The 27190-nt window shown below is 39.5% G+C and overlaps 1 protein-coding gene across 1 annotated transcript; it reads left to right on the top strand.

Moving 5' to 3' along the window:
* The first annotated feature begins 1386 nt into the window (after positions 1-1386).
* On the top strand, positions 1387-17626 carry ACTA2 (actin alpha 2, smooth muscle). The gene is made up of 9 exons (XM_079138341.1): positions 1387-1525; positions 5331-5482; positions 6803-6931; positions 9621-9731; positions 11779-11863; positions 12222-12383; positions 13494-13685; positions 14801-14982; positions 17342-17626. The coding sequence occupies exons 2-9, from the start codon at positions 5354-5356 to the stop codon at positions 17483-17485; spliced, it is 1134 nt and encodes a 377-aa protein (XP_078994467.1). The 5' UTR covers positions 1387-1525; positions 5331-5353; the 3' UTR covers positions 17486-17626.
* Positions 17627-27190: the final 9564 nt, after the last annotated feature.

Below are 27190 nucleotides of genomic sequence, written 5' to 3'. Positions count from 1 at the left end.
TGTAATGAAAACTGTTGGATTAATTCCAAATGCCCAACTCTTCATATTTGAACAGGCAAGCAAATATTTTATAGTTGGTAGAAATGAGGCACAATTCACAATATACTGAGCAATACAGAGATATTCTGTATTAAGCTAATTAGGTTTTTATAATGATGGCTGGGTGTGGTGTTGCATGCCTATAACGCCAGCAATTTGGAAGACTGAGGAAGGAGGAGTACAAGTTTGAGGCCAACCTGGGCAATTTAACAAGGCCCTTAGCAACTTGGTGAGACCCTGTCTCAAACCAAAAAAACAAAAAGGACTGGGGATGTAGCTCAGTGGTAAAGTATCCCTGGGTTTAATCCTCCATCCCTCCCACCACCAAAAAATTCTAATGACCAATAGTGTAATTCTTCAAAGATAAATATGTCCGTACATATATGTCTACAACAAATTAAGCAGATTATACATAATAATATGAGTGAATAGCTGAGCACAGATGTAAACTAAAGCCTTTCATTCTGGAACTTTTCTCACATGTCAACAGTCCAGAAATACTCATGGTATCCACCGAAAATATTTCTATTATGAATTGAGTTAGAACCTGGGCTTGGAGAAGGGAAGTAGAGAAAAGTAAAGCCATTGAATCTATTCACTGATGCTTGAGAATGACAGCTAATGTTTTTGAGAAATAATTGGGGTTCCCTGATCTCTATTCCTATCAAAAGAGTTCATGGGCAAAGAGGAGGAGGCTTCCTCTGAACCTTCTCTTTTCCCTCCAACTAATTTTGTAACAGGGTCTCCTTATCATGCTGCTAAATTACTCAGTGACAAATTAATAGACATATCTCATGTACCAAAGGTTAAAGATGGTTATAAAAAGCTGACATTTCATCTTTGAAATAGGGCATATTAGTCCTGTGTCTATACTTCAATTCTTATTTCCATTAAACACCACTCAGGGACCCCATTTGTAAACATGGGGTGACTATCATGAAGTCATGACTCTCTCTACGTATCTATTGCAACTGAGGTCATAGCTTTCTTTGTTGCAAGCCTCCTTTACAGGAGAGTTTTAAAAGATTCCTGCCAGTCAGAGGCAGCCCTCTTCAGTTCTTAGATCCCCAGGAAGTCATCTGAAAGGCCAGTCAGACAGCAGGCTGGCATCTCCTGAGGAATGTGCAAACTGTGCCTACATCTGCCCTATAATACTAGCCCAGTGTCTCTGGGCACTTCAGCAGTTGTTCTGAAGACTTGAACTGTTTATCTCCCATGGGCAGCTGAACTGCCTCCCATTTCACAAGCAGAGCAGTGGAATGCAGTGGAAGAGACTCCAGCCTCCAGCCACCCAGATGAGAGAGTTTTGTGCTGAGGTCCCTATATGGTTGTGTTAGACTGAACGATGGGCTCCAGTCTGTCTTTGCTCCTTGTTTGGGAAGCAAGTGGGAGGGGAGCAGACCAAGGGGCTATATAACACTTCAGTGTTCAGCTTCCCTGGACACCACCCACTCAGAGTGGAGAAGCCTAGCCAAGCACCATCAGGGTAAGTGGTACCTTGCCCAGGGATGTGACTTAGAGAGATTCCAGTGGCTCTTTCATTACCCAATATAATCAGACGTTATTTGCAGGATTGTGAGTAGGTTCATGCAATCTGATATTTTTGAATGAAGTTTGTACTACTAAAATGATTATAACTTTTAGCTCTCATGGTTTAACATCAGAGACAAGGTCTGAATGCAGGTTGGGTGGTAGAGGAGGTAGAGAGGAAGATGGAATGAAGTTTTATTCATTCATATCACCTGTAAAACCAACAGTTCAGATTTTGCAACATGTTATAGTAAATTACACATTTATTTATATTTAGACAGTGGAAACTCTGGGACTTTTTAATGGTTCAGATTTGGTGTGAATTTTTCACTGGACTATATTTTGGGTGCAGCTGATATGATTGGAAGTAGATTTTAGAGGTGAACAGAGGGTAATCTGATTTTGACTGAATTCATGGATTGCTTATAGGTTCCCCCAGATGTAATTAGGAGTGTTTTATGTTGGAAATGAGTATCTCTTGAGTGTATCTGTGAACTTACTCGTTAGGATCTGCATCATTGGTCATTTGCAGCAGAACACAGCAAGCAACCAAATTAAATTTTTCTCTGCAAAGAGAAGGAGGGAGCAGAACTTGCATTTGACAGCTGTGTGTGTCCCAGAAGAGGGAGGTCTAGTTTGCATTTCTCTCAACCTCAAGTTCTCCCCAGCCTGGTGAGGCTAGTGTGACTGTGAAGCCAGCCCTGCTCCCCTAGACTGAACTTCCTCGCTGTAAATCAGAGTTTGGCAGCTTCAACCAGAACGGCAGTTTTCACGCTGAGATTTTCCTTCCGTTTGTGACTCATGACTAAATATGGTTTGCGTTTCGAGACCAAGGAGCTGGGAACAGTACCATTCCCCACTTCTTCGCCAACACCCTCTTCCCCCCAGCCTGTGTAACTAACTACTCATTTTTGGCACCAGATGCACTGTACTTGGTTGGAGCAACCCCCCTGACCCGGGTGCAGTTCCAAAAGCAGACATTGGAGTGAGCATGTTTTACCTAATTAGGAAATGCTTTGCTCCAAACCAAGCTGTTCAGTGCAGGTTTGATAAGAGTTGTTTGTAAACCATCAAATCGGCTCTCTCTGGGGACACAGACTTCTTACAAATGACAGTGCTCCTTTTGGAGATTCTAAAATTCTTCCTGAACATTTGTCACCAAATATAAAGATATTTACTGAATTTTGAGTTGTTGTTTTTGTTTTTGTTTTGTTTTGTTTTGTTTTGTTTTCCTGCATTCTTGCTAATGCCATGGGATTAGCCTACATTTTCTGAGTATAGTCAAACACTTTCCCCAAACCATCCCTGCCCAACAAAAAGGTTATTTGGAATATACCTTCCCATTTTCAGAGAGTATCCTAATTTCAAATATTTTATCCTGTGATCAGCTGTTACTGTCCATTTGGAGAACAGGCTTAACACACCCACAGCTTGCCTGATGATTCCCTGCTGCTGGCTGCCACTGACAAATGCCTGGGCTCAGAGCTTCTTCTGTTGCATCTCCCTTATAGTTCTTACCTGTGTTTGAACGTGTCTTAATCTGTTAGGAAGGAGGTCAAATAGAACCAGTGTCTGGAAAGGGAAGGAAAGTGAGGGAAAAGAAAAAAGGAAAAGAACGAGCTATTTATAAGTCCCATTTTCCATTGTTTACAAGTGGAATCCAAACATTGAAGATTTTCATCCTAATCTTTAGTTGTGTGAAAAGAAAGCAAAGATAGAAACAAAAATATCAGGATAATGATGATAGATAATAATGATGATGATGATGCAACTAACATTTTTGGAGGAATTATAATGTGTATGCCACAATTGATTATTTTAAATATTTCTTTTAAAATGTAGTCTTCATACAAGCTCTTGCACTACCTACCAATATTATTGCTGTTTTATAGTTTAGAAGACTCTGATTTCAAGATGGTGAATAACTCACTAAATCGCACAACTTTTGAGTGGTGGAGTCTGTAGGCAAATCCCAGCAGTCATGGTCACTATGTAATTTCAAGAGTCCTCAGTATACCAGTCTTGGGATCTTAAACAGTTCACTTCTGTGTCCTGAGCCTGAATTTTCTTGTCAGTTGAAGATAATACCAAAAGCCTTGTTCTTAAAATATGTCATCTCAGTTGAGGTGTATGTTCTTTGCAAAGGAACTCTGCAACATGGAGCTCTGCTCTGGAATTTCTGGCCATTTGAAATGATACAACCTTGATTTTGTGGGAATGATGTAGCAAAACTCCCACTTTAAGAGTTATTTTCTTTTCCTCCTTTCCAGAAATTTCCTTAACAGAATTTCCATTTATACGAAGGTCTGGAGTAACAATAAGTTCACCAATTTAAAAGAAGAATCTGGACTGGATGTGGCTTAGTGGTTGAGCATTTGCCTAGCATGCACAAGGCAAGGCCTTGAATTTGAATCCCAGCACTACAAAACAAAACAAAATATAAACAAAAGAAGAATCTTGCTCAATTTGAAATCGTAACTGAGATCTCAATGGCATCAGTGCCAGGCAGAGAACTCTGACAGTACTTCTTTTTACGGAGTATTTCTCTTTAATTCTGTTTGGAAAATGAAAGGACTCTTGGATTGAGAGGACAAGGTGGCCAATAGGCACCTGGTATCTGGCTGAGCTTTGCCTCAATACTGTTTGTGCCCTGAACAAATCACCTCCCTGCGGTTTCTCACTTGTAAAAATGAGAGTACTGAATGAAAACATCCACTAATAGGCCTTCAATTTCACACATTTGTATTGATACCTCTGCTTTGGCCTTTCAAACATCATCAAAGAATCCAAACTTAAGGTGGGCTATTTAAAATATTGTTTTATAACCAAATGAATTTATAAAATTCAAGAATATGACAGTACTCAGGGAAGATAGTTACAAATTCCTACAAAACCCACCACTACAAATAAACCCAGTTGATATCTTAGTAAATATGTGTAATATTTATTGACAAAATACATTTTTATGAGATAACACAATGTTACTTTCTCTAAACTTTTATTCTTGGGTAAGAATATTCTGTCAGATTCTTTTTACTTATCTTGTTTAATGACAGCAAATATTCTACTACATGAAATGTAAGTCAGTAGACTCACCCTTGCTTGTTGGAGTTTTAACTTAAAGGCAACTTTTGTCAGTGAAGAATAATTGCAGCCCCTAAAATTTCAAGTACCTTCTTAGAAAGTCTTGATTTATTTTAATATTTCTCTGAGGGTCAAGTAAAAATCCTCAGGATTCAAAAAATGACCATTCTTTTGAACATTTATGTTAACTGAACACTTAAGCAGTTAAACATTTCCAAAATTTCATATGCTGCTCATCTCTCAGAATCTTCCTTTTTGGGAAAAAAAAATTGAAAAGAACAACATATCTAGAAAAATGTGTTTGAGTTGATACAGAAAATGCTAAGTGTTTCCTTATAGTAAGAGATGTGTCCCTGTGAAGATTGAGTCTCAGAGGCTGGAGTTCCCTTCTGTGCTCAACAGTGTGTTCATGCATTCACAAGCCTATCTTTAAAGTGCTGGTAAGAACATGTGATGTGCCAGTCATTGTGTTGAGGGTCAGTGGTACAAACATGGAAGTCAGGATTTCAGCTTACCAAAACCTTGAAGCCTAATGAAAGTACTTCAAGGTAAAGGTTGTGTGTTAGATTAGTCAAAATAGTAGGGACCCAAACCCACTCTGGAGATGGAAGCAGTCAGGTGAGTGCTTGAGAACTGTTGTTTTACACCTGAGACTGCTTCTTCCCTGTTTTCTGTAGAACCCTGCGAATCAGTTCCAGCCATGTGTGAAGAAGAGGACAGCACTGCCCTGGTGTGTGACAATGGTTCTGGGCTCTGTAAGGCTGGCTTTGCTGGGGATGATGCTCCCAGGGCTGTTTTCCCATCTATTGTGGGACGTCCCAGACATCAGGTGAGCAAAATTCTAAGTAGAGCAGCAAGGCCCCTCTATGCCCATGTGTATCTACAAATTGTCTGTTGCTCTCTGCCCAGCAGTTATGTGACCTTGTTAAAAATATATTTGTGATGGGCTGAGAATGTAACTCAGCAGTAGAGTGCTTGCCTAACATGTGCAAGGCCCTGGGATCTAGCTCCAGTGGCACAAAAATATACAGAGTGATAGGTGGATGGATGGATGGATGGATGGATGGATGGATAGACAGACAGATAGATAGATTTAGTGATCCTTGTCCAGGAGTAAATGCCCATTTCATATATAATATAGATAGATTGTTTGGTGGGTGTCTATCAAATATAAAGTCTGTATGTTCTTGTTATCTAAATATGTATTTTTTGTCTAAATATCATTGTCATCATCATCACCATCATAAATACTTATGTGTATACCATACTTGTGTATACCATAACTACTCTTTGGAAAGAAACTAAAATAAAGACCCAAGTCACTCAACTTCAGAAAGCTAGGTGTTAGATGAAAGCAATATGGATATCAAATGTCATTTTATATCATGTCGGTTGTCTGTGAACTATATCTTCACAGTCACTAGGTAATTTAACATATTACCTATAAACAAAATATTGGTGGCAGTCATTTTGTAAAAACTGGGTGGTTTCATCTCAGAAATTATACCTTACATCCAAAATGAGTTTTGTGTATTGAACCCATCTGCTTGATGTTTACAGCTCTCCATTTGGCATATATTCACAAGAATAAGTCACAGAAGCCTCTTCTGATGAATGAAATGTCTCTTTATTGAATTCTGTATAATGGAGATATTTTGCACAAAACAAATGTTGTATGATCAATAGCAGCCATAGCTGTTTTGCAATTCTAAAATATTCACTCCAGTGCAATTTAAAATCCATTAATGGGAATTTTTTAAAACATCACCTTAATGATTTAGAAAAACGCAGCTAAGTGGTTCAGGCAATTATAATATTTGATTGCTATGATAGTTAATAGCAGTCTGCTGCAATGGCGAGCAAAAAAGACATGTTCTCTTTCCTAACAGATCTCATCAAGAAACATAGAAAAACAAATCATAGTGTAAAGTTTCCACTCACACAGCATCCCCTGTTACTTAAAGGCTGGTTCAGTTCTGTTTCTAGTCAACTAAGGAGTGTTGCTTAGAAGCAAAGTGACAATGACTCATAGTATTGCTACTAAAAGAGAACTTCCTGTCTCACTGCTTTAACCCTTTGTGAGTTGGTTGCAACCAATTTGCAAGTTTTGGGAGGTTTAAACTGACTGTCCTGTGTTGAACCTTTTTAGGGAGTGATGGTGGGAATGGGACAAAAAGACAGCTACGTGGGTGATGAAGCACAGAGCAAAAGAGGAATCCTGACCTTAAAGTACCCGATAGAACATGGCATCATCACCAACTGGGACGACATGGAAAAGGTACCAGGAAGTTTGCTCCAGGTTGAGCCCCCAGCTTGCATAATTCCCATTGTCCCTGATTCAAAACAATATGCTACTTCTAGGGAAAATAACTGGCTCATATTTCTCAGTTGCACTTTTATTTGCTAATGTTTATTCTAGATTATTACTAGGAAAAAATAACATTGAAATACTTCTTTAAAAAAAAATTCCTTGCTTACCAAAGTTTATAAACAAATTAGAGGGGAGGAATTTTGTAACTTAGAGCAGCCCTTTGTTAGTGGTAGGAAATGAGAGTCTATTACTCATGTCATCTGGACCACCCTACTAGGACAAGCATTGCATGAACACTGGTCTGGGGAATGACCCTCCCTGTCACTCTCCTCAGAGGCTGTGTGGCCCTCCCTGTCAGTGCAACTCAGCTAAAAAGGAGTTGAAACTCTGAGAGGAGCCTTTACCAGCCCATTCTTAAAAGCTTTTCTTTAACTCACCCCAAGAGTTTAAATAAAAAGCATTGTAGTTTTTACTGTTGAAAAAAGGGACTGTGATGTTGTGGATTTGGTACGTTCTTCAACACTCCTCCACATATTGAAGCACACTCATTGCTGACAAAAGTTTTAAGATTTAAAGGATGATCTCTCTGCATTGCATTAAGTAAGGCCTTATCTCCAAAACTCTTTTAAAAGAGTTAATAGAGAGAAAAGTTGAATTCTAAGATTTTTATATTTGTTGTTAGGCATTTTAAAGAAATGCAAGTGATCAAAGAATAAGCATAAGAAATTATAAGGAAGTGACAAAAATATTAAATGCAGAGGACTGGGAATACAGCTCAGTGAGAAAGCACATACTTACCATGTGTGAGACCCTGGGTTCCACCGCCACCCCTGATACCTAAAAAAAAAAAGAAAAAGAAAGAACGGAAGAAAAATGTAATTTAAAAGTACAGTAAAATACATTCGAGCCAGAACCTCTGGCATTTTATTTATCTATTGGCTTACTAAACACACTTTGATATACATACTCACATATACATTTATCAATTTTAAATAAAAACACATATTGTTTCTAGACTTCATCAGTAATAACACCTAAACCTGTCTCTCTCTACAAAAGTTGCCCATTGATTGGTTCATCTTGTTTAAGATTCTGGTTTTGGAAAGATGGCAGTTTGCATTGAGGAAAAGACACTATTATCAGTGGGAAAGTGTTTTTTAGAAGTTTCTCTGTGGCACTGACAGCATTTAGAATGAATACTCCTGGAGAGAGATTGCTGGTATGAAAAAAAGGTGTTTATTTCTAACATTTAAATCCAAAGAATATTCTGGAAGGATGGAAGGAGGGATGGATTGGCAGTTTTTAAAAGAAGCTTTCAGTACACAATCAGACTGGAAAGGTTTCTTAAGCACTCTCTTGCTTCCCCCTTCCCCAGTCACATTTTAAAGAGGAGTGTGTTTATCAAATTGAACATCTGTTTGGTGGGATGAGGGTGGAGAGTTCAGGAGCAGATATCCGCCAGTCCTTACTCAGTGTGATCAGTTTCAAGGTTCCTAAACCACCATGTGCAGCCCTACCCCTTCTTTGCTTTACTCCATCAAAGAAGCATAAATGTCAAGCGTCTCTTTTCCTTTCTAGAAACCCATAATTTCAAAGCCAAGGAAACTGGAACGAAATACCTTTAAAGTCAATCTTGCTTTTGTTAATTTATAAACTTTCACTATCAGTCCTTACTTTGTTTTATCTGTATTCTAGATGAATCTTGTATTCCTGGTGCTGGTAGAGAAATTTCATGCTTTTAAAAATTAATTCATGTGGCCCCTTTTATAATGGTGTGTTCCTTTTGGCATCCAGGCATTTTAAAGAGGACTCTAAACCATAAAGTAAATGTACTTTTACCCAAAATATATTCACAAAACACACTCTATATAAAATGGCATGAGACTTTTTATAGAAGTACCTGAAGGCAGAATGCCTGTCCCTGAATGGAAGACCCAGATTCTGCCAACAAGAGGCCAGTTTCTGCCAGCCTAGAGGGCAGAGAGGCAGAGGGAAGCAGGAGGCAGACTTGTTCTTTTCTGCACGCACACAGCAAAGAGCAATTTCTCTAAAAGCATTTAAAGTGACAATTAGGTTTATATGTCAGCCTCATTTGTTTATTCATGTATGCATTCACTTGTTCTTTTATTTACTAAATTAAAATTTTAGTAACTAAAATGGAAGAAGATGAAGAAGATACAGTGAATAATAATATTTCCTCTGGTCTAGGCATTGGGCAGACTAGTAACTCTAGGGTTATCTTACTTAATTCACAGAAAGATCTGATCAGGTGCATTCTAATTATTCTCATCCCTATATTCCCAGTCGTGAGACTGGAGCTGAGAAAGGTTAAAAACTTGCTAAGCTCTCTAACTGCAAAGTGGCTGAGCTGAGATTTGAATCCCAATTTGGCTGTAGAGTCTGTACCCTTGATACTCTACCACCCAGTCTCATAGACTTGGGCCTGGGGTTTTGATGTGAATCCTTGCACAGGGTTCTAACACTTTTTGAACTAAGTCTCTGTGTCTGCACAAATGTGGGCACATAATGAGGACTTGTGGCATTTGACTTGGCCCTGGTTTAATCTAGCTCGTTTCATTCTGGTCCCTTTTCGGGTTCTGTACTGCCCTACAACATCACATTATTGTGTTTCTCTTCTGTCTCCCCTGCTTGCTAGATATGGCACCACTCCTTCTACAATGAGCTTCGTGTTGCCCCTGAAGAGCATCCAACCCTGCTCACTGAAGCACCCCTGAACCCCAAGGCAAACCGGGAGAAAATGACCCAGGTAAATAATGGCTTCAGCATCTAGGACTTTTGGGTTTGGGGAAAGTCTTATTAGAACATAGCCACACAGAACAGCAGAGAGAAGACCCCAACTGGCAGTCCACAACAGATTGATCATTTTCCAGGAGCTAGAGCATTCCAAAGAACAGGAACATCTTGATGGCACTCACATATTTAGTGCAGAATAGGCCTTTTTTCTTCCAAGAACAACAGGAAATTTAGAATACGTAATTAAGAAGGGGCATGATTAGGTCATAACTTCTATGAAGAAGTCATTTCAAAATGCAGCATGATATATAGTAGGATAGATCTAGGCTTGAAAATGAATGTGTCACTTATCAGTTACGTAAAAAAACTCACTTAATTTTTCAGAGCCTAACTAATTGGGAATAATATTAGCACTATTAATTTTCAAATGATTGATGTGAAGGCTAATGATCCAAATGATAAATGTGTATCATGGTAACTGAACATGAAACGAATAGTTATAGTAGTTATTATTGTTACCTGTTGAAGCTCAAGACCTTACAGCAGAAGACCATCCAGTTCACTAGCCACAGAAAGTTTCTGGTTTGAATGAGTTATTAAGTCACAACATCTAATGTCAATTTGGCTCTTTCTGTAGTCAAGCACAGGACCATGTATTTTACATGCACTATCTCTTTAAATCCTAACAACATGAAACAGCAATTATTAGCCTGATTAATTGATTGAAGAAATCAAGACTCAGATACATTAAGTGATTTCCCTAAGAGCACACAGCTGGGAGAGGCAGAGCCTGGAGTTGATTCATGGGCTCTGCCTTGGAGAATGGCATGTAAATGCTGCAGGAACCTTTCTAGAAGAGCTCTTGGTGCTCACACCAATACCCCTGAAGTTCTCCACAGAAGAGCCTCAGCAGGTCTGGGAATCACTCCACCTAGCACAGGCTATTGTTTTGATGACAGTTACTTTTCTCCAAATGTCGTGAAGGCAGATAAATGATTAAGAATTATGGCTCTTTAGCAAATGCCAGGCATTCTGAATCACAGACCAGGGAAGGACGTATAGATGGAGAAATGAAGACCTATTGACATCTTCTGATGCATGAGTGGCCTGGTTCTTGTGAGCTGCTGAAGTTGGGGCACTGGCATTCATTGTGTGGTCCTTTGTTACTCCAGTGCAGTTCCTTTCTGTCACGAGGCAGAGCCGTCTCACTGCAGCCAGAGTGGCCACATTCCAAGGTGAAGGTTGACCACCCCCAAACTATATTAAAAAGGAGAATGGACGAAATGGAAACAGATTCACACAATCAGGGGTACTTCCAACCAGCCTGAGATCAGACTTTGAAAACCCTCAAGTTTAAAAGGCCTCTTACTGTTTTTCTGTTTTTGTACCCAAGATTGGACCCAGGGGCACTTAACCACTAAGCCATATCCCCAGCACTTATTATTATTATTATTATTATTATTATTTTATTTAGAGACAAGGTTCTGCTGAGTTGCTTGGGGTCTCACTGAGTTGGTGAGGCTGGCTTTGATCCTCCTGCCTCAGCCTCCCGAGCCACTGGGATTGCAGGTGTGTGCCTGAAAGACCGCTTTCTTTATGCCAGAGAAATCAAAACCTCAATGTTCCTTTCTTTTTCTTTTAGCTTTAGTACAGTTAAACTGTCTATTCTGTATGAACTGAGAGCTCATCTAGTCTAAACCCTTCTTCTATTTACAGTTAGAAACCTGGAATGAAGCCACATCAGTCAACTGTCAATTTGGTGAATTTTCCCAGGTCACATTCAAGGAAGGGCCAGGGTCAGAGCCACAAGTTAGACCCTCTTTCTCCTGGCCAAGTCTTGTGAGCACGCTGCCTCCACCCTTGCCCATCAGGTCACTGATTGACAGTCTTTCCATTCCTGCCTTCATTTCTTCTTTTCGAGTGACCAAGACTGCCTTGACTCTTCTTTACCTTGGTCTCCTCTGCCCAGAACCAGACAGTTCCATCTGCATTCATCATGGAGGAACATTCTTTGTAAGACTGGCAGCATCACTAACTTAGCTCTTTGGATTGCTTTGCAGATTATGTTTGAGACCTTCAATGTTCCAGCCATGTATGTGGCTATTCAGGCAGTACTGTCCCTCTACGCCTCTGGACGTACAACTGGTAGGTTGCCTTGATCAGATGAATACAGCATGCGTTATGTGATTTGATGGTTGTAAACGTGGTTTATGACAGACAAGGGTTGAGTCAGAATTGGCAGGATTGATCTCAGCCCTTCTCACCTTTTCAAGATAATCCCTGGACTTCTTATTTCTAGCAGGAATTTCTCTATGGTTTCCATCTTCTTTTTTTCATTTTTTCCAAGCTTTGAACCACCCTCCCTCTTCTATCAAATACCCTCTTTCTTCCTTTCAAATAAAAGGCTTATAAATTCCCCTTCCCAAAACCTCCTTTTACTAGACCAGTAAGTGACTGCCCACCACATGCTGCAGTGACCTTTATCATGCCCATTGTCCCCCAGGCATTGTGCTGGACTCTGGAGATGGGGTTACCCACAATGTACCCATCTATGAGGGCTACGCTCTGCCCCATGCCATCATGCGTCTGGACTTGGCTGGCCGAGATCTCACCGACTACCTCATGAAGATCCTGACTGAGCGTGGCTATTCCTTTGTGACTACTGGTGAGGCCTGCAGAAGATAAAAGCAAGACGGTGTAGGGCAGTGTGTTGTTGAGGGGAACTTATAGGGTCACTGTGACTATCCAGGGAGATGATGGGATGGAGACTAGCTGATGGCATGGCCTGACTAGGTGCACAAAGCAAAGCACAGTTTCATTGGCTATGTGGAATTGCTAAATGATTATACCACTAGTTTGGTGAATTTCTTTGAGCCAGAGTTATAATATTTGAACATTTTAAAATGTCCCCCATTATCAAATAGAAAAGAGTATGTAGAATATGAAGATAAAATGGTGTGGTGTTTGACAATCTTTGGAAACTCTAAACAACTTAAATCCATTTTCTACCCACTAACTATGTGACTTTGGACAAGTTAACCAACCTTGCTAAACCATAGTCTCTTTATCTGCCAAATGGAGAAAAACATAAATCCCAACTTTTGTGATTGTGATGAGTGTGACATAAAATAATCCATGTGGAATACCTAGCACAGAGTAAGCATTCAGTGTTAGCTATTATTAACAGACCAGGCAGGTCTGTGGAAGCTGGTGTCACATACTCTTTCCACAAGAGGGCACTGTCAGACATTGCTAGAAACATGGGGACAGTGTGCACTCTAGCTGACTATATGGCCCTCACCAATTTAGCACTGTCCACACATGTACTGGTTTTTGGATGTGCCTGAGGTGTGTTGCAGGCACCCAGTTTGAACCCTGGCGATGTTAAAGTCTCGTTTTGCAGTGTGAAGTTGAATTAGTTCCATTCCTGCTCCCCACAGGTTCCCAGGGACTTCTATGTAATCAATAGCTTAGAACTTCAGAGCACAGTAGTCTGAAAGGTACCTCTCTACCCATTTCTCCCATGTCTTCTTCCACACACACTACTGGAGCCTTCAGGACCGAACTGGTACTGAGTCAGCACCTACTTCTTTCTGGAAAGTGGCAAATGTGCCACAAATGTGCCACATTTGAGCTATGATCTATCTGGGACAGGCAGCAAAAATCTTGGGTCCCCTGAAAAGCTGATTCTGCATAAGACTGAAGTGGAGCAGGTAGATCTTTAGCACCTGTGTAAACCCTAATGTGTGCTATAACATCTGCATGTGTTTGACAGCTGAACGTGAGATTGTCCGAGACATCAAGGAGAAGCTGTGCTATGTAGCTTTGGACTTTGAAAATGAGATGGCCACTGCAGCATCCTCCTCCTCACTTGAGAAGAGCTATGAGCTGCCTGATGGGCAGGTGATCACCATTGGCAATGAACGCTTCCGCTGCCCAGAGACGCTCTTCCAGCCATCCTTCATTGGTAGGCAACAAAAAAAAACCCTTTCCCAGGAAGGGGAGTCAGCCTGTTTTCCTGCAACCAGCAGCCCTTGGCTACCAAAGCCCTTCTGCATGTCAGGGGCCCAAGACCAAAAGCATTCCTAAAACAGGGAAAAGAAGTGTCATGTTTCCAAGATGAGAAGGCAGAAGCAGCCCAGAAAAGGAGTATTCTTCCTAGGAAGACACTATGTTGAGATCAAGCCAAAAGTCTTAAATCTGTGCTTAGGAGCCAGTGAGATGGTCAGGGAGGATATGCTGCATGCTAGGTCTTTGGGAACAGTGTGGGGAGAGAGAAATGAACAAGCATTGACTTGGGGAGGTTTTATTTTAAGTCACACTCCTCACAATCATGAGAGTTGGGGTGGCATAGGTTTTTGTAGAGGCAGACTCTGGGAGTGGAGACTGTGGATTTGAGACTTTGTTCTTATTTCATGAGCTTGGGAAAGTCACTTAACCTCCCCAAGCCTCAGTGTCCTCATGTATAAATGAAGACTGTTTAGGTATCATAAGTAATTAATAATTAGGTGCTAGTACTATTATTAGTATTAAATCACAGTATTGCAAAAGGTGAAGAGCCACCTGAAGGTTTTTCCAAAAGGCCCACATCAGAAATTAACAACAACAACAAAAATTCTGACAAGAATTTATCAAGATTGAAGAAAAATGAGACTTTGTCCAAATAGAATGCAACACTTTTCTGATGATTCAGTCCCATTTAGTCTTGAGTGGGGGTAGGAGGCAGTAGCTCCAGAGAGATGGGTGAGTTCTGAGCAATGGCTGTGACATTGGCTAGGGTAGGACCTTGTACAGGGAATCTGAAGGCTTTGCCGCTTACCTAAATCACATATAGTAGAGCATCTATTTGAAAGTTGGTACTAGCATGTTGTAGCTCCACCATGGAGGGAGCCAAGCTACCCCATTAGATAGAGGCAGAAGGACATGGAGCATAACAAGACTCTTCAGAAAAGTTACTTCTAGATTATTACACCTGCCTACTCTCATCCAGGGTAAGATCATCCAAGTGCTCAAGTCAGGTCTTGCCATCTAACCTGGGTGTTGTCCCCCACTCAAGGACCATGGCTTGTGTTTCTTTTCCAGGAATGGAGTCTGCTGGCATACATGAAACAACCTACAATAGCATCATGAAATGTGACATTGACATCAGGAAGGACCTCTACGCTAACAATGTTCTCTCGGGGGGCACCACCATGTATCCAGGCATTGCCGACCGGATGCAAAAGGAGATCACAGCCCTGGCACCCAGCACTATGAAGATCAAGGTACTGTTCCCCAGGCTGTACCACCAGGGGTGTCAGTCCCATAACCAGATGAGAAAGATTCTTCTGAGGCCATATCCTGGTTACATGCACTCAGGGGTTTCAGGATCAGGCAGTGGGTAAAATTCCATGTTTTATACTTGGTAAAAGTCAATCCAGTTCATAAGACAAACTACATTATTTTATGCAAAATTTGTTCTATACTTCTGCTTGTTTATCAGCCTTTCTGCAGCTGCCATTAAGGTCCATGTTGCTTCCCACATGCCTGTTTCTATTTAGAACATATATTTTGTTGTTTTTCCTCATCACAAAAATAGTGTGTAGAGCATTTTTTAAAACTATAGATGAACCAGACATTTCTGAAGCAGTTTAAACCCTGTAGATTTATTCACTCAAATTCTTTCACAGCTAAATGTGACCACCCGTGGCCAGGAATTAGAGTTCTTTCTTCATCTCTCTATCTGAAACATCTTTTGATACAGGTGGCTCAAAAGCACAGGATGACTCTGGCATGACCGGGCTCAGTCCCTGGGCCACCCAGATCCCTCAATGGTTTGAGCTTTGAGTTCCAAGCAAGGGAACTTGGAGATTAAATGGTGATCATTCCTTTAGAAGGAAGTGTTCCCTGACTGGTGACTCCTCAGAGGCTCTTAACACTCTCTGAAATCAGAAGGCCATGCTGAGACCCTCTGACCCATGTCATAGGAAGCAGGAAACCTGGCAATTCTAGTGCAGTTCACACACATGCAAACAGTCAGACAAGTTCTCTGTTATTTGCACTCCCTTCTCTTTTTTGCAAAGGGTTTGCAGCCAACATAAGAGAACAAGCTAGACTTCAACACACATGCTCTTTTTCTCTGTCTACTCTAGCCTCTGGGAAGTCCTGTGCTAAAAGACTTCAAGTTGGGAGAAGAGAGGTTTTTCTGAAAGGCTTGTGTTCCTCGGATGTCTACAGGATCAGCCCACAACCTCTTACTCCCATAGTGGGAAGAGTGGCTGCTGAGCACACTTCAGTGCCCACCCAATGGGGGTGGGGGCTGAACAGAGAGAGGTTATAGGGAGAGTTGTGCAATCCCTGGTTCTCCAGACTGACTTCTTGAAGAGAAATGAATGTGAAACTTTGACCCCCTACATGGCAAGAGAGTTTAAAGATCATTTAAAAACTGGAGACCCTAAGATGACACAATAGGGAAGAACAAAACCAGGTGAGGGATCTGTGGGAACTCTCTGTACTGTCTTTGCAACTTTTCTGAATATCTAAAACTATTCCCTGGGATGTGGGGGGAATTTATTTCTTTAAAAAAAAAAATTCACAACTAGGAGAACCCAGGTTTGAATATTGGGACTGACACTGTGCCATTTGCACTATACTGGTTGTGACCAGTTACTTGCACCCCTCTCAGCCTCTGTTTCCTCATATATAATATGGAAGCAATTTACTGTTTATTTTTCAAGATGGTAATGAGAATTAAATGAGCTAATGCATGTAAAATGTCTAGCATAGTGCTTGGTACTTAGGGCTTATATGTCAGTTATCTGAATTTTAAAATAAATGCTCAACCAGAGCTTAAGGGAAAAAAGAAAGTTAATCCTTTAACTGCAGTTTCAGAAACACCTTGCCTGTTGGTCAAAGCGTTCATTTCTATCCAAGAATCCCAGTCTGGAGTAGAATTTGGAGTTGCTCAGTTCTAGCTATTTGAGTTGCGACAGGTGAACAAGACTCCTGGTGTGATTCACAACTCTCTGCTCCTAAACCATTCATTTACTTAAGAAACATGACCATGCCCTTCCATGTCTGGCCTATTGTGCTATGGGAAAACCTAACCAGTGCAGCTTAATGGGGACCCATTCCAGGGAATTATTCCTCCCAAATGGGGACTCTGGACCCTGAGTCCCTTTATAGCAGAGAATTTCAGAAAGCAGCAGTGGACTTAGGTGGGTAAAGATTTGAATAATAAGTTCTGGCACAATAAAAACTTCTTTGAAGATGCCACTGTTTGTTTCTACAGCAGCACGTGTTATGTGTGTCATGATGAGCTCTGAAGCACAGTTCATGGAAATCAGAGGACTTGTTTGTCAGGGCTTACATGGTGGTCATTGGACTGGGGGTCAACTTTCGGCTTACTAAACAATGTGATAGAGAAGCTATGGGTGGTTTGGAACAGATTGCATGAAGGAAACCAGAAAAACAAATGGGTTCAGAGAGGAGTCTCTCAATACATGGTCTCTTCACTATCCTGCCATCTAATTGTCAATACGTTATAGGAAACAGCAGCCAAGTCCTTAAAACGCGGGTCATGATAGAAAACCCGGGTGCTGCCTGATGACACTAATGCCCTTTCTTTTTCATCCTGACACACAGATTATTGCCCCTCCCGAGCGCAAGTACTCTGTCTGGATCGGGGGCTCCATCCTGGCTTCTCTATCCACCTTCCAGCAGATGTGGATCAGCAAACAGGAGTATGACGAAGCCGGACCGTCCATTGTTCACCGCAAATGCTTCTAAAACACTTCCCCTCTGTCTCTAGCACACAACTGTGAATGTTTTGTGGAAAATGCCTTCAGTTTCTTTCTAAATCATTCCTAGCCAAATCTCTGACTTGTTACCTATGTGTTTTTTAATAAATCTGAAATATGCTACCAATAACTTCTGAGTGTTGGTCTCTGATCAACACCCACTGTTCACTTTTTTCTTAGGTTGACCTCACTCACTGGGCATTTGGTTCCCTCTAGTGGTCGATTCAAGATATAGCATGATTAGGATGGCTGTTTCCCAGGCAATGAATAGAAAAATATTAACATGGGAAATTCCACCTAAATGAACCAAACAGGAACGATTTGAGAATACATGGGAGATTTAAAAATTAAACACAGATTAAAGAATGTCACTGGAAAATCCCATACTGATTTCACAATTTTCTTAATTATAAGACACCAGGGTTCTTATAACCTCAGTACCGGTCGTCTGATTGGTGAAAACAAAAATGTCAATTTTCTATGTACATAAAACTTTGTAAACAACTATATATTTATCAAAATCACATTTTATATTAAAGCACACATGTGCATATATGTGTACTTTAATATATGTAATATATTAAACTATGTAAATGTATTTGAAGAAAATATAACTTTTATTTTTAAATATATATACATATGTACATATATTATATATATATTTTATATATATATATATACACATAAGAACATGTATACATATACACACACACATTTGGTACTAGGGATTGAACCCAGTGGCATTTAACCTTTAAGCCACATCCCCATTCTATTCCATTTTTTATTTTGAGATAGATCTAGCTAAGTTTCTCAGGGCTTCACTAAATGGCTTTTAACTTGCAATCCTCCTACCTCAGCCTCCCTAGTTGCTGGAATTACTGGTTGTGCCACAGTGCCAGGCTTAAACATCTATTAAAAAAAAAAAAAAAAAAAAAAAAAACACTGAGAAACAATATTAAAACTTCACTACACACCTGAATCATTCATTTCCCTTCTTCTTATCACTGTCTCTCTCTGAAAAGGATACTACAATGGTTGGGGTTGTAACTTAATGGTAGAGCACTTGCCTAGCTTGTGTGAAGCACTGGGTTCAATCCTCAGCATCACATGTAAATAAATGAACAAAATAAAGGCATTGTGTCCATCTACAACTAACTCAATAAATAAATAATCGCAGAGCAATTAAAAATAAAGAGGATACTACAGTTATTCACATCAGAAAGGATGGAAAAGAAAACAGTACTTTCCAAGATCAGTACTGTCAATCATATGAAGGGTTTTGTACACATTTTCCTTCATTTGTTCTTCAAAACTATGTGGTAAAATTATTGCTATCAGCCCATTTTTATAGATGAGGAAATGGAGGTTGTTCCAGAAATGCAATTATATAGGAGAACTACCAACTTCAATTGTTCATTTGTCCATCCAGCCTGGGAAGTACAATGGTGTTTTTTTTTTTTTTTGTTTTGTTTTTTTTTTAATGAATAAATAAAGCTTCCCTTTCTTAATTTCAAAACACCATTCCACGCAGGCTGTTCAGAATCCCCACTGCTTGTCCTTTATGACTGTCCATGTGGGGTCAGCAGATACTTGTCCTGAGTAAGGGTTGCTCTATGGCAGGATCTCACTGCAGACCATGGGCCCCAGGATTTAGTGCCTCTTTGATCCAAAGTCCAAGTGCATCTAGACTTTCTCTGGCCCTGTAGCTCATTAGGATGGATACTGCAAACAGTAAATACTGACTGTCTGTTATGACCAGGTCCTATACCAAGCTCTTTGCATTAGAATCTCATATCCTGTGATTTGGTGGATTTGGATTTGGTGTTACTACTGCTTTTTTACAGATGAGATGAGTGACTGAGGCTATGAGTGATTAAGAAATACTCCCTACTGTCACAGTCCTGGCAGACATGGTACAAGCTTGCTACTACTTGAGTTTGATTTCAAACCCACACTCTCTGCCAGCATTTCTCAAAGAACAGGCCACAAAGGTCAAACTCATCTGGGCTTATTTTAAACACACAGATTCATGGCCACTTTCAATGTCTGCTGAACTGGGATTTCTGGAACTGAGGCTTTAATCAGATTTCTCAGATAATTCTGAAGTACATCAAAATTTTAGAACGATTCTAGTAAGATTAAGAGAAAATTTCCATCTGCAAAGTAGTGCTATTGGCACTTTATATTCACCAAACTTAAACTTCAGGGATTAACTTACACTTACTTGTGACTATATTGTAATTTGTATATAAATTTTCAAAATTTAGGAAAAAGTCACCAACTGTTGCTGTCATCATTACAAGGTCTACTTGACTTAAAACAGGCCTGTTGTAATGTCATACTTTGCATTTGCCACTAGGGGGCACACACTCTCTGGTAAAGAAATAGGTGCTTAAAAGAACCTAGAGGCAAAACAGGAAAATCAGATCCATTCACTGAGGGAGTATTGGTGAAGTGTTTGTTTCTTGTGAGTCAACCAACTGTAGTACTAAGCACCCTCCTGTCAGTCACAGAACATTAATTCCTGCCCTGGTTCCACAGGATGTCCAGTGACTTGAAGGGCTGAGCTTCTTACAGGAATCAGAGTCCCCTGGATGTGCTTCATCAAAGTATTCAGAAAAATAAAAGAAGCAACACAGGGTTGTCTGTCCACTCAATGACCTTCTCTCCACTAACAGTAGCTGACCAGACTCTGAAAAGATGTAAACACACTCTACCAGTTTTCCACAACAGGTTTTTGTAGCTCCTGGAGTTCTATGGGTTTCTAATAATATTTAATTCAGATGTGTGAGCAGATGTGTGGGAAGAAGCACTATTTTCTTAAAAAGTAGTAATAATTCTCTGATGTTGGTATGGAATTATTAGTGCATCTTGGGAATTCACTTTTTAAATTTTTTATTATTTTTATTTATTTATTTATTGAAAATTCTTGGGCTGGGGCTCAGTGGTAGAGCGCTCGCCTAGCATGCGTGAGACCCTGGGTTAAATCCTCAGCACCACATGAAAATAAAATAAAGGTATTGTGCCCACCTACAACTAAAACAAAATATAAAAAAAAAAAAAAAGAAAAGAAAAGAAAAAGAAAATTCTCTTTAGAAGAATTTCCAACACAGAAGAACCTGGAGAAGAAATTCTGATGGTTAGAGGCAGGAGGCTCTAGGTCAACATACACTATCCGTCCAGAAGCCATTCCTCCAGTAAGCTTGTTCAAAAAGATACAACAGAAAACAAAGGAATGGGACAGCCAGAGTTGTGGTTCTTCTGGATCAGGGTAGGAGAAACAGATGTCTAAGTAATACCAGTTCAAATGATGACTTTCATGAACACTTTCATGAGCCAGGACAGAGAAGCATGAAGAAAATAGAACCAGCCACGGCTCTGCCTTAAATGCAACTTGGAGTATTGCAAGGAGATGGACATTAAACAAATAGGGCACACAGGGTGACAAAATAAGAAATATCTGGGTACCTGCTCTTATAGCCAAGCTCTTACCTGAGTCAAAGGCTCAGAAACAGTCTTCCTGGAGAGACACTAGTGCTTGATCAATTTTTAAGAGGAAAGATTAAACAGGCAATAAACAAAAAAATGGGGGGACACCCAGGGGTTGAGGTTGGGAAAAGAGAGGTAGGACATATGAGATGTGTCCAGGCAGACCCAGAGATGGGGATGGTTCTGCAAATACAGAACTGAAATGCCAAAGAATTGGATCACATGGACTTTAGAAGTGCAACTGGTTTGACTATAATTTTCCAAAGAATTCATAATATTTACTCCATTGAAATGTCTTGAAATTAGACACTAATTACAATCAACTAAGGCAATTTTGAATGAAATTTATTCTGATTCAGTTCCCATTCCCAAGCATTTAGTCTTGCAAGTTAAATTCTCCATCTCTTATCTGGGATATGACCATCCAAACATAGCCACCCCTCACTCTATAATTTAATCATGGAAGCTACAGCTATTCCAGAATGTTCTCATGAGCAACTTTATGCTCCTTTGGGGCTGATGGGACTATAAATAACTTGTTTTCCTGATTAGGTTTTTAACATATTCTATCATCAAGGAAAACTGATGACCAAACAGGGTCCTGTGGTTAGTATCAGGGTCCTAGTTAGTTAATGGAGATTTTCAGAGGCCCAAGTAGTCTTAGGTGTATTTAAGCAGATTTTTGGTTCTGGGAGAAAAATATGTTTCTATAGACATACTAATCAAAAGATGTTGTTTCCATATTCTTAAATTGTGCCTTCACTTCTTTCCCTTGAAACTTAATTTTGAACCTTATTCCTCTTTTTGTTGAATCAGAGATTTTTTTCCCTTCTTAGATCTCTTTGCATCTGCTTGAAACTTCCAAAGAAATGACCTCAAAATATTTGACTTCCTTTACAAATTAGCAACACTTATTTGGACAAACATGTATTAAACAGTAAATTCTATTTTTAAAATTTAGAACTAATCCTGGTTCTTAAGCTTGTGATTTCAGATGGATGTCCCCTTATGATTGCAGAAACCATTGAGTTTAATGGAAAGTATATGTAGAAATTTAAAGTGCTATTGCTGGTAGCTCTTGTTGGATCTCTCTCTTCTGTATTTCTAATCCTACCAGCCAAAAGAGCTGACCATTCTTGACAAAAATAAAATTCTTTTCTAAATATAATACTTGTGGACTTGGTAAAGGCCTGAGACAGGTGATCTACAACAAGTGCAATGAGAGTTCACTGAATTCTGGATGCTTCAGACTTCATCAACTCTTTTTAAAATTTGACTTTGAAAGAATTAAACTAATCATGTATTGCTGTGTCAAAAGCACAATAAGATACCACTTCATATGAACCAGGATGGCCATAATAAACATTTTTAAAAAAGACAACCTAACAGAAAAGAGGGGTTGGTGAGGCTGTGGAAAAGCTAGAACACTTGTACATTGCTAGTGGACATGCTCTGCTGTGGGAAAGTCTGGAGCCCCCACCCAAAAGTTAGACATGTGACTCTGCAATTCTATTCCCATATATGTATGCAAAAAGAATTGAAAACAGGCCCATCCTTGTGAATGTTTGCAGCTCAGCTATCCACAATTGCCAAAAGGTGGAAATAGCCCAAAGGTGCACCAATGGATGAGCAGATGGACAAACACATGGTGTACACACACAATGGAACATTAGCAAAAAAAAAGAAAAGAAAAAAAGAAAGAAAGAAAAAAGAATAAAGTATCAGGACATGCTACAACACAAATGAGCCTTCAAAATGTTAAGTTAAAGAAGCCAGACAAAATAATTCACACATTATATGATGCAGAATAGACCAATCTATAGAGATGGAATGAAGAGGAGCAGGTGCTGGGGATGGTGGCCAATGGGGAGAAATTGCTTAATGAGTAAGTTTTCACTCTGGAGTGATGAAAGTGTTTTGGAACTAGATAGAAGTGTTGGTTATGCAATATTGTGAAGGTAGCAAATGCCACTGAATTGTTGTGTTTCACTTCAGTAAATCATTTATTTTATTATTTTATGTTTTTTGTGGTGATAGGGATCAAATCCAGGGCCTCATGCATGCTAGCCAAGTGCTCTATCATTGAGCTACAACCCCAACTCTAATAAATTGTTTTTTTTAAAAACAATCTATTTCCCTGGAGAGAATGTCACAAATAACAAAATTTTATTGCTGAAAGAAACCTGCTAAATCAGTTGATTAGTAAAAATTTCCCCAATGTGATAGAATTTGCACATGGCCTTCCCCTGAAGTCAGGGGTAGAACAAATGTCTTCTGGTTTGTTTTCCTTATTCATAAGCTTCATACTAGGAAGCAACGTAACAGAGGTGTATTATGAGCAATCTGTAAGTGATTTTTCTCCTGGTAAAAGTGCAGAGAGAAATTTTTAAAAATTCTCTTTAGACTCAAGAATATGAATTCACCACCCATTGCTTTAGTACATCTGGGACCCACCCAGACAAAGACTAATTTGAGTAAACAATTTTAGCTTTTCACTGTCAATTCTCATTTACCTGACACAGATGTATGGGTAATTTTTCTTGATGGAGAAAAAAGATCTAATTACCTCCATGTGGTTTTAGAGTGTCTTGTGGTTTAGATAATGCCAAAGCGTTTACTTCACAAAACAAATAAAGCCAGTCTGCAATGCTCTTATTCTACTTTCCTTCCCCTTGGGTCCTTCTACTTTTTCTCTCACATCTTCTGCATCTCCACACCCAACCCCATCCCTGAGTTCTAGCAAGTCAGTAACAGAACTTAACAGTATAACCTTCTTTTGTAAATAATGTTACCTTCCCTGAATTTTCTCCATCTTTTCCATTTCTCCAGCTCTTTTTTTGTTGTTGTTATTCAAACATATGCAAGAATATGGATTTTATGAAACTCCTTTAATTATAAAAACATCATAAATTAAAGCACAATCATAAAAAACATTATAAGATATTATCAACATGCAATATATATTGCTCTACTTAAACAAAATCTTTTTTCCAAGAGGTTTATTTTTTCTTAAGTTGGACTCCATCCAATACCTAGTGTGATTTAATCCATTGGCAATTCTTTTTGAAAAACTACCCTTTTAATGAGTAACGCCTTAAATCTACTTGAGGATATTTTAATACCATATCAAGAGAATCTAATAACAGAAATTTCCATTTGCATCTGAATGGTACTTTTAAATGTAATAACTATGGGACTTAAAGAAATGTATAGCAAAGACTGCATATGCCACTCCAAACATACAAAGTATTAGCTGTTTTGGAACTTGCCTACCATGGTCTGAATTCATATGTTGAAATCCTAACCTCCAAAGTGACCAAAGTGATGGCATTTGGAGGTGGGGCCCTTGTGAGATAACTGGGTCCAGAGAGTAGGACCCTCATAAGGACACTGTGTTAGTTTACTTTAAAGTAGAGACAAACAGAGATGATCTCTCTCCCTGCCATGTGAGAACAGGGTAAGAAGGCAGCTGTCTGCAAACTAGACTCTCACCAGGAGCCTGACCATGTGGCCCCCGTCCTTGGATATCCAGCCACCAGAGCTGTAACATAAATGTTTTGTTTTTTAAGCCATCCAGTTTATGATATTTTGTGATAGCAGCCCAAACTAAGACGTGTTTTGATAATTTCTTTTTAAATATATTTTTTGGACATCAGTATGATAACTCCATAAAAGCTGCTAAATAATGTTTTTTGTACCTGTCCTCAAAGAAAAAATTCACTTGCTTCATGAAGGGTGAAGATACTAGAAAATAAGCAAATTTCTTAAAAGAATAGTGAAGAGGTCTTTGCATACTGGTTGACAGCAAAGTAGATTTTTCTAAGAAGAACAAAAAGCTGAAAGTTTACTTTTCTTCCTTAGTCATTGCAAAATACATGGCATTTCTCAAGCATCCTCCTCACAGAAGACATTGCTCTTGCCAACAATTCTGCAAGACATGCCACAAGAGAAACATCTGCTTTCCACATTTGGGACTTCAGCCCATTTGGCAACAGAAACCTCAACTAAGGTCAAACCGCTGTAATGACAGTCTCCAGCACCACTGATGTGGCTCCAATATGGAATGAGCCGGGGGTGGAGGGATGAACTAACTCTAGGATGTGGTCTCAAATAAAATGTCAATGTTCCACAAGCAAAATCCTTTCAGAAAGAAACCAGAACAATTTCAGTAGCTGAGATTAAGCCATAAACATTCTGCTTTCCTCTTCCACATTCCACAAACCCTACAAAGAAGAGAATGATCAGTGCCTGCATAACAACAAAGAAAGCCATTCCTAGTCTCTGAGAAAAAAAATTATATATATTAAGAACGTATTAGTTTGCTAGGGTTTTCATAATAAAATACACAGATCATATTTAAACAACAGAAATTTATTTTCTCATAGAAACACAAGTCTGAAAGGATATGCAGAACTATCTTGCCTTAGGAGGTCAGGAAGTAGCACATGGGGCTGTGAAGCTGATTCACATGCAAAAGAGACAGCCTCACTAAGTCTGGGCAAGGAAACCCAAGCACACCCAAGGAACTCCAGTGGTCAACCACCTGCACGTGCACTTGCCACTCTGGGACCACTGGCCTGGCTTTCTGGATGGTGCATTCCTCAATGGTATGCCCCACTCCTGTTCTCCCGTTGGTTCTTCTTTCAGAACATGCCTTGCAGACTCATTACACCAGGCAAGGTCAGGTCAGTGGTTTGTTGTCTCCAAGAGTTCAGTTCTGTGACAAGATCTGCTGGGAGGTCTGGCTAACTGGGTTTGAACTTGGCAATAAGAAAATCACAGGCCCTTCAAAAACAACTTTTAAAACTTCACCTCAGTCCTAAAGTTGTGCGTTTCCTTGCAAGGAAATAAGCTCAAGAATGCTTCCCTTGTGTAGGGGATACAATACACCTTTTTAGTAGTAAAATAGGTTCCCTTCTAATTTGTATTCAAAAGGAGTCTAATTAGTTTTGCATACTTATAGCTTCTCTTTGGAAATCTAAGAAGCTAAATGTTCTTGGCTCTCCGCTGAATCCTTTCTATCTCTAAGCAACATTCCATATCCAAAGGCTTTTCCTCAGACGTGTTTTACATTTTCTTGGCCTATTACTGTATCTTTAAATACTACACAGAAGATATCACTCATTTCTCAACTGCCACTTGTCCCTACAGTTATTTTTATTGGAATAAATTATTTAATCTTTTGTTCAGGCATATATAAGAATATCATAGTGTCCTTAAGAAGTCGAGGACAGCACACTTAGAAAAGAGCATGAGAGTCAGCCTTGCAGACTCAATTTGCCTTTAGCAAGTGGTGGCCATAGACTGAAGTCCCAAGGCATGGGGCAAGACAAGCCCTCTTCTGAAATCTGAGACCTGAACTTTCTAAGGCTACAAGTTGTCATAAAACAGGAACAAGTCATCCATCTACCCATAGTCAGTTCTTCATGAAAGAAAACAAGCAGAACTTGGGTGGCACGCTGCTAGTATTGAGGAATAAATAAGTAGGGGAACACAGGGCATACCCATATTTCCTTCAAAAATCACCAAACTAAAAAGCAGATGCTAGTACTGTTAGGTTAGGAGTTCAGACACCAAGATGGAGGAGATAGGGTGTTAGGAAGAAGCCACTGGAGGGCAAGACATTCCATTTTTCTCTTCTTATATTTGTAGTTAAATTTTTTTCCACAATGTTTCCATCCTCAGGTTTTTCTCAGAAATGTAATTTGCTAACAGAATACATAAAACACCCATTCCTTCCATTTCTGCATCTTTTGGTCCAGTTAAGTGCTTTTATTATCTAAGTAACAGTTGCAAATGCTTTTCTAATCCGTGGTAGTCCAGGACACTGTATTTATGTCACCCTATTCAGTTTCAAATTTATTTTATTTCTATTCTTTGTGTGCTAATATATACATAAATACATTTAATTACAAGTATTATTTCTAAATTAGTTTTTGAAAATTTAATCTGTTTGGTTTAGAATTGTCAATTCTCTCATATTTTTCTCCCTGTCACCCCTGACCCCTGTGGACTTTTATGGTAACAGACTCTATGATTTTATCTGAGGTTTTTTTTTTTTTTTTTTTTTCCTTTTTCTTACTCTCTCAAGCTTCTTTTTCTGGCCTTCTAAATAAAGTTAATAGATCGTCTGCTGACACCTGATCCCTAAGTTGAAGCCTGCCATCTGGTATCCTACAGTGATTCACTGCAGACAGGATTCTCA

This window comes from Sciurus vulgaris (assembly GCF_902686455.1).
Source record: "Sciurus vulgaris genome assembly, chromosome: 4".
NCBI classification, from domain to species: domain Eukaryota; kingdom Metazoa; phylum Chordata; class Mammalia; order Rodentia; family Sciuridae; genus Sciurus; species Sciurus vulgaris.
The sequence above is the reverse complement of the archived record's forward strand: the minus strand, read 5'-3'. Positions and strand labels throughout refer to the sequence as shown.

Bases quoted from the DNA above. Each gene is read 5' to 3' on its own strand.
- ACTA2 (XM_079138341.1), top strand. From the start codon at position 5,354: ATGTGTGAAGAAGAGGACAGCACTGCCCTGGTGTGTGACAATGGTTCT. The intron at 6,932-9,620 runs GTACCAGGAAGT...CCTGCTTGCTAG, and splicing joins ACTGGGACGACATGGAAAAG to ATATGGCACCACTCCTTCTA. The intron at 11,864-12,221 runs GTAGGTTGCCTT...ATTGTCCCCCAG, and splicing joins CGCCTCTGGACGTACAACTG to GCATTGTGCTGGACTCTGGA.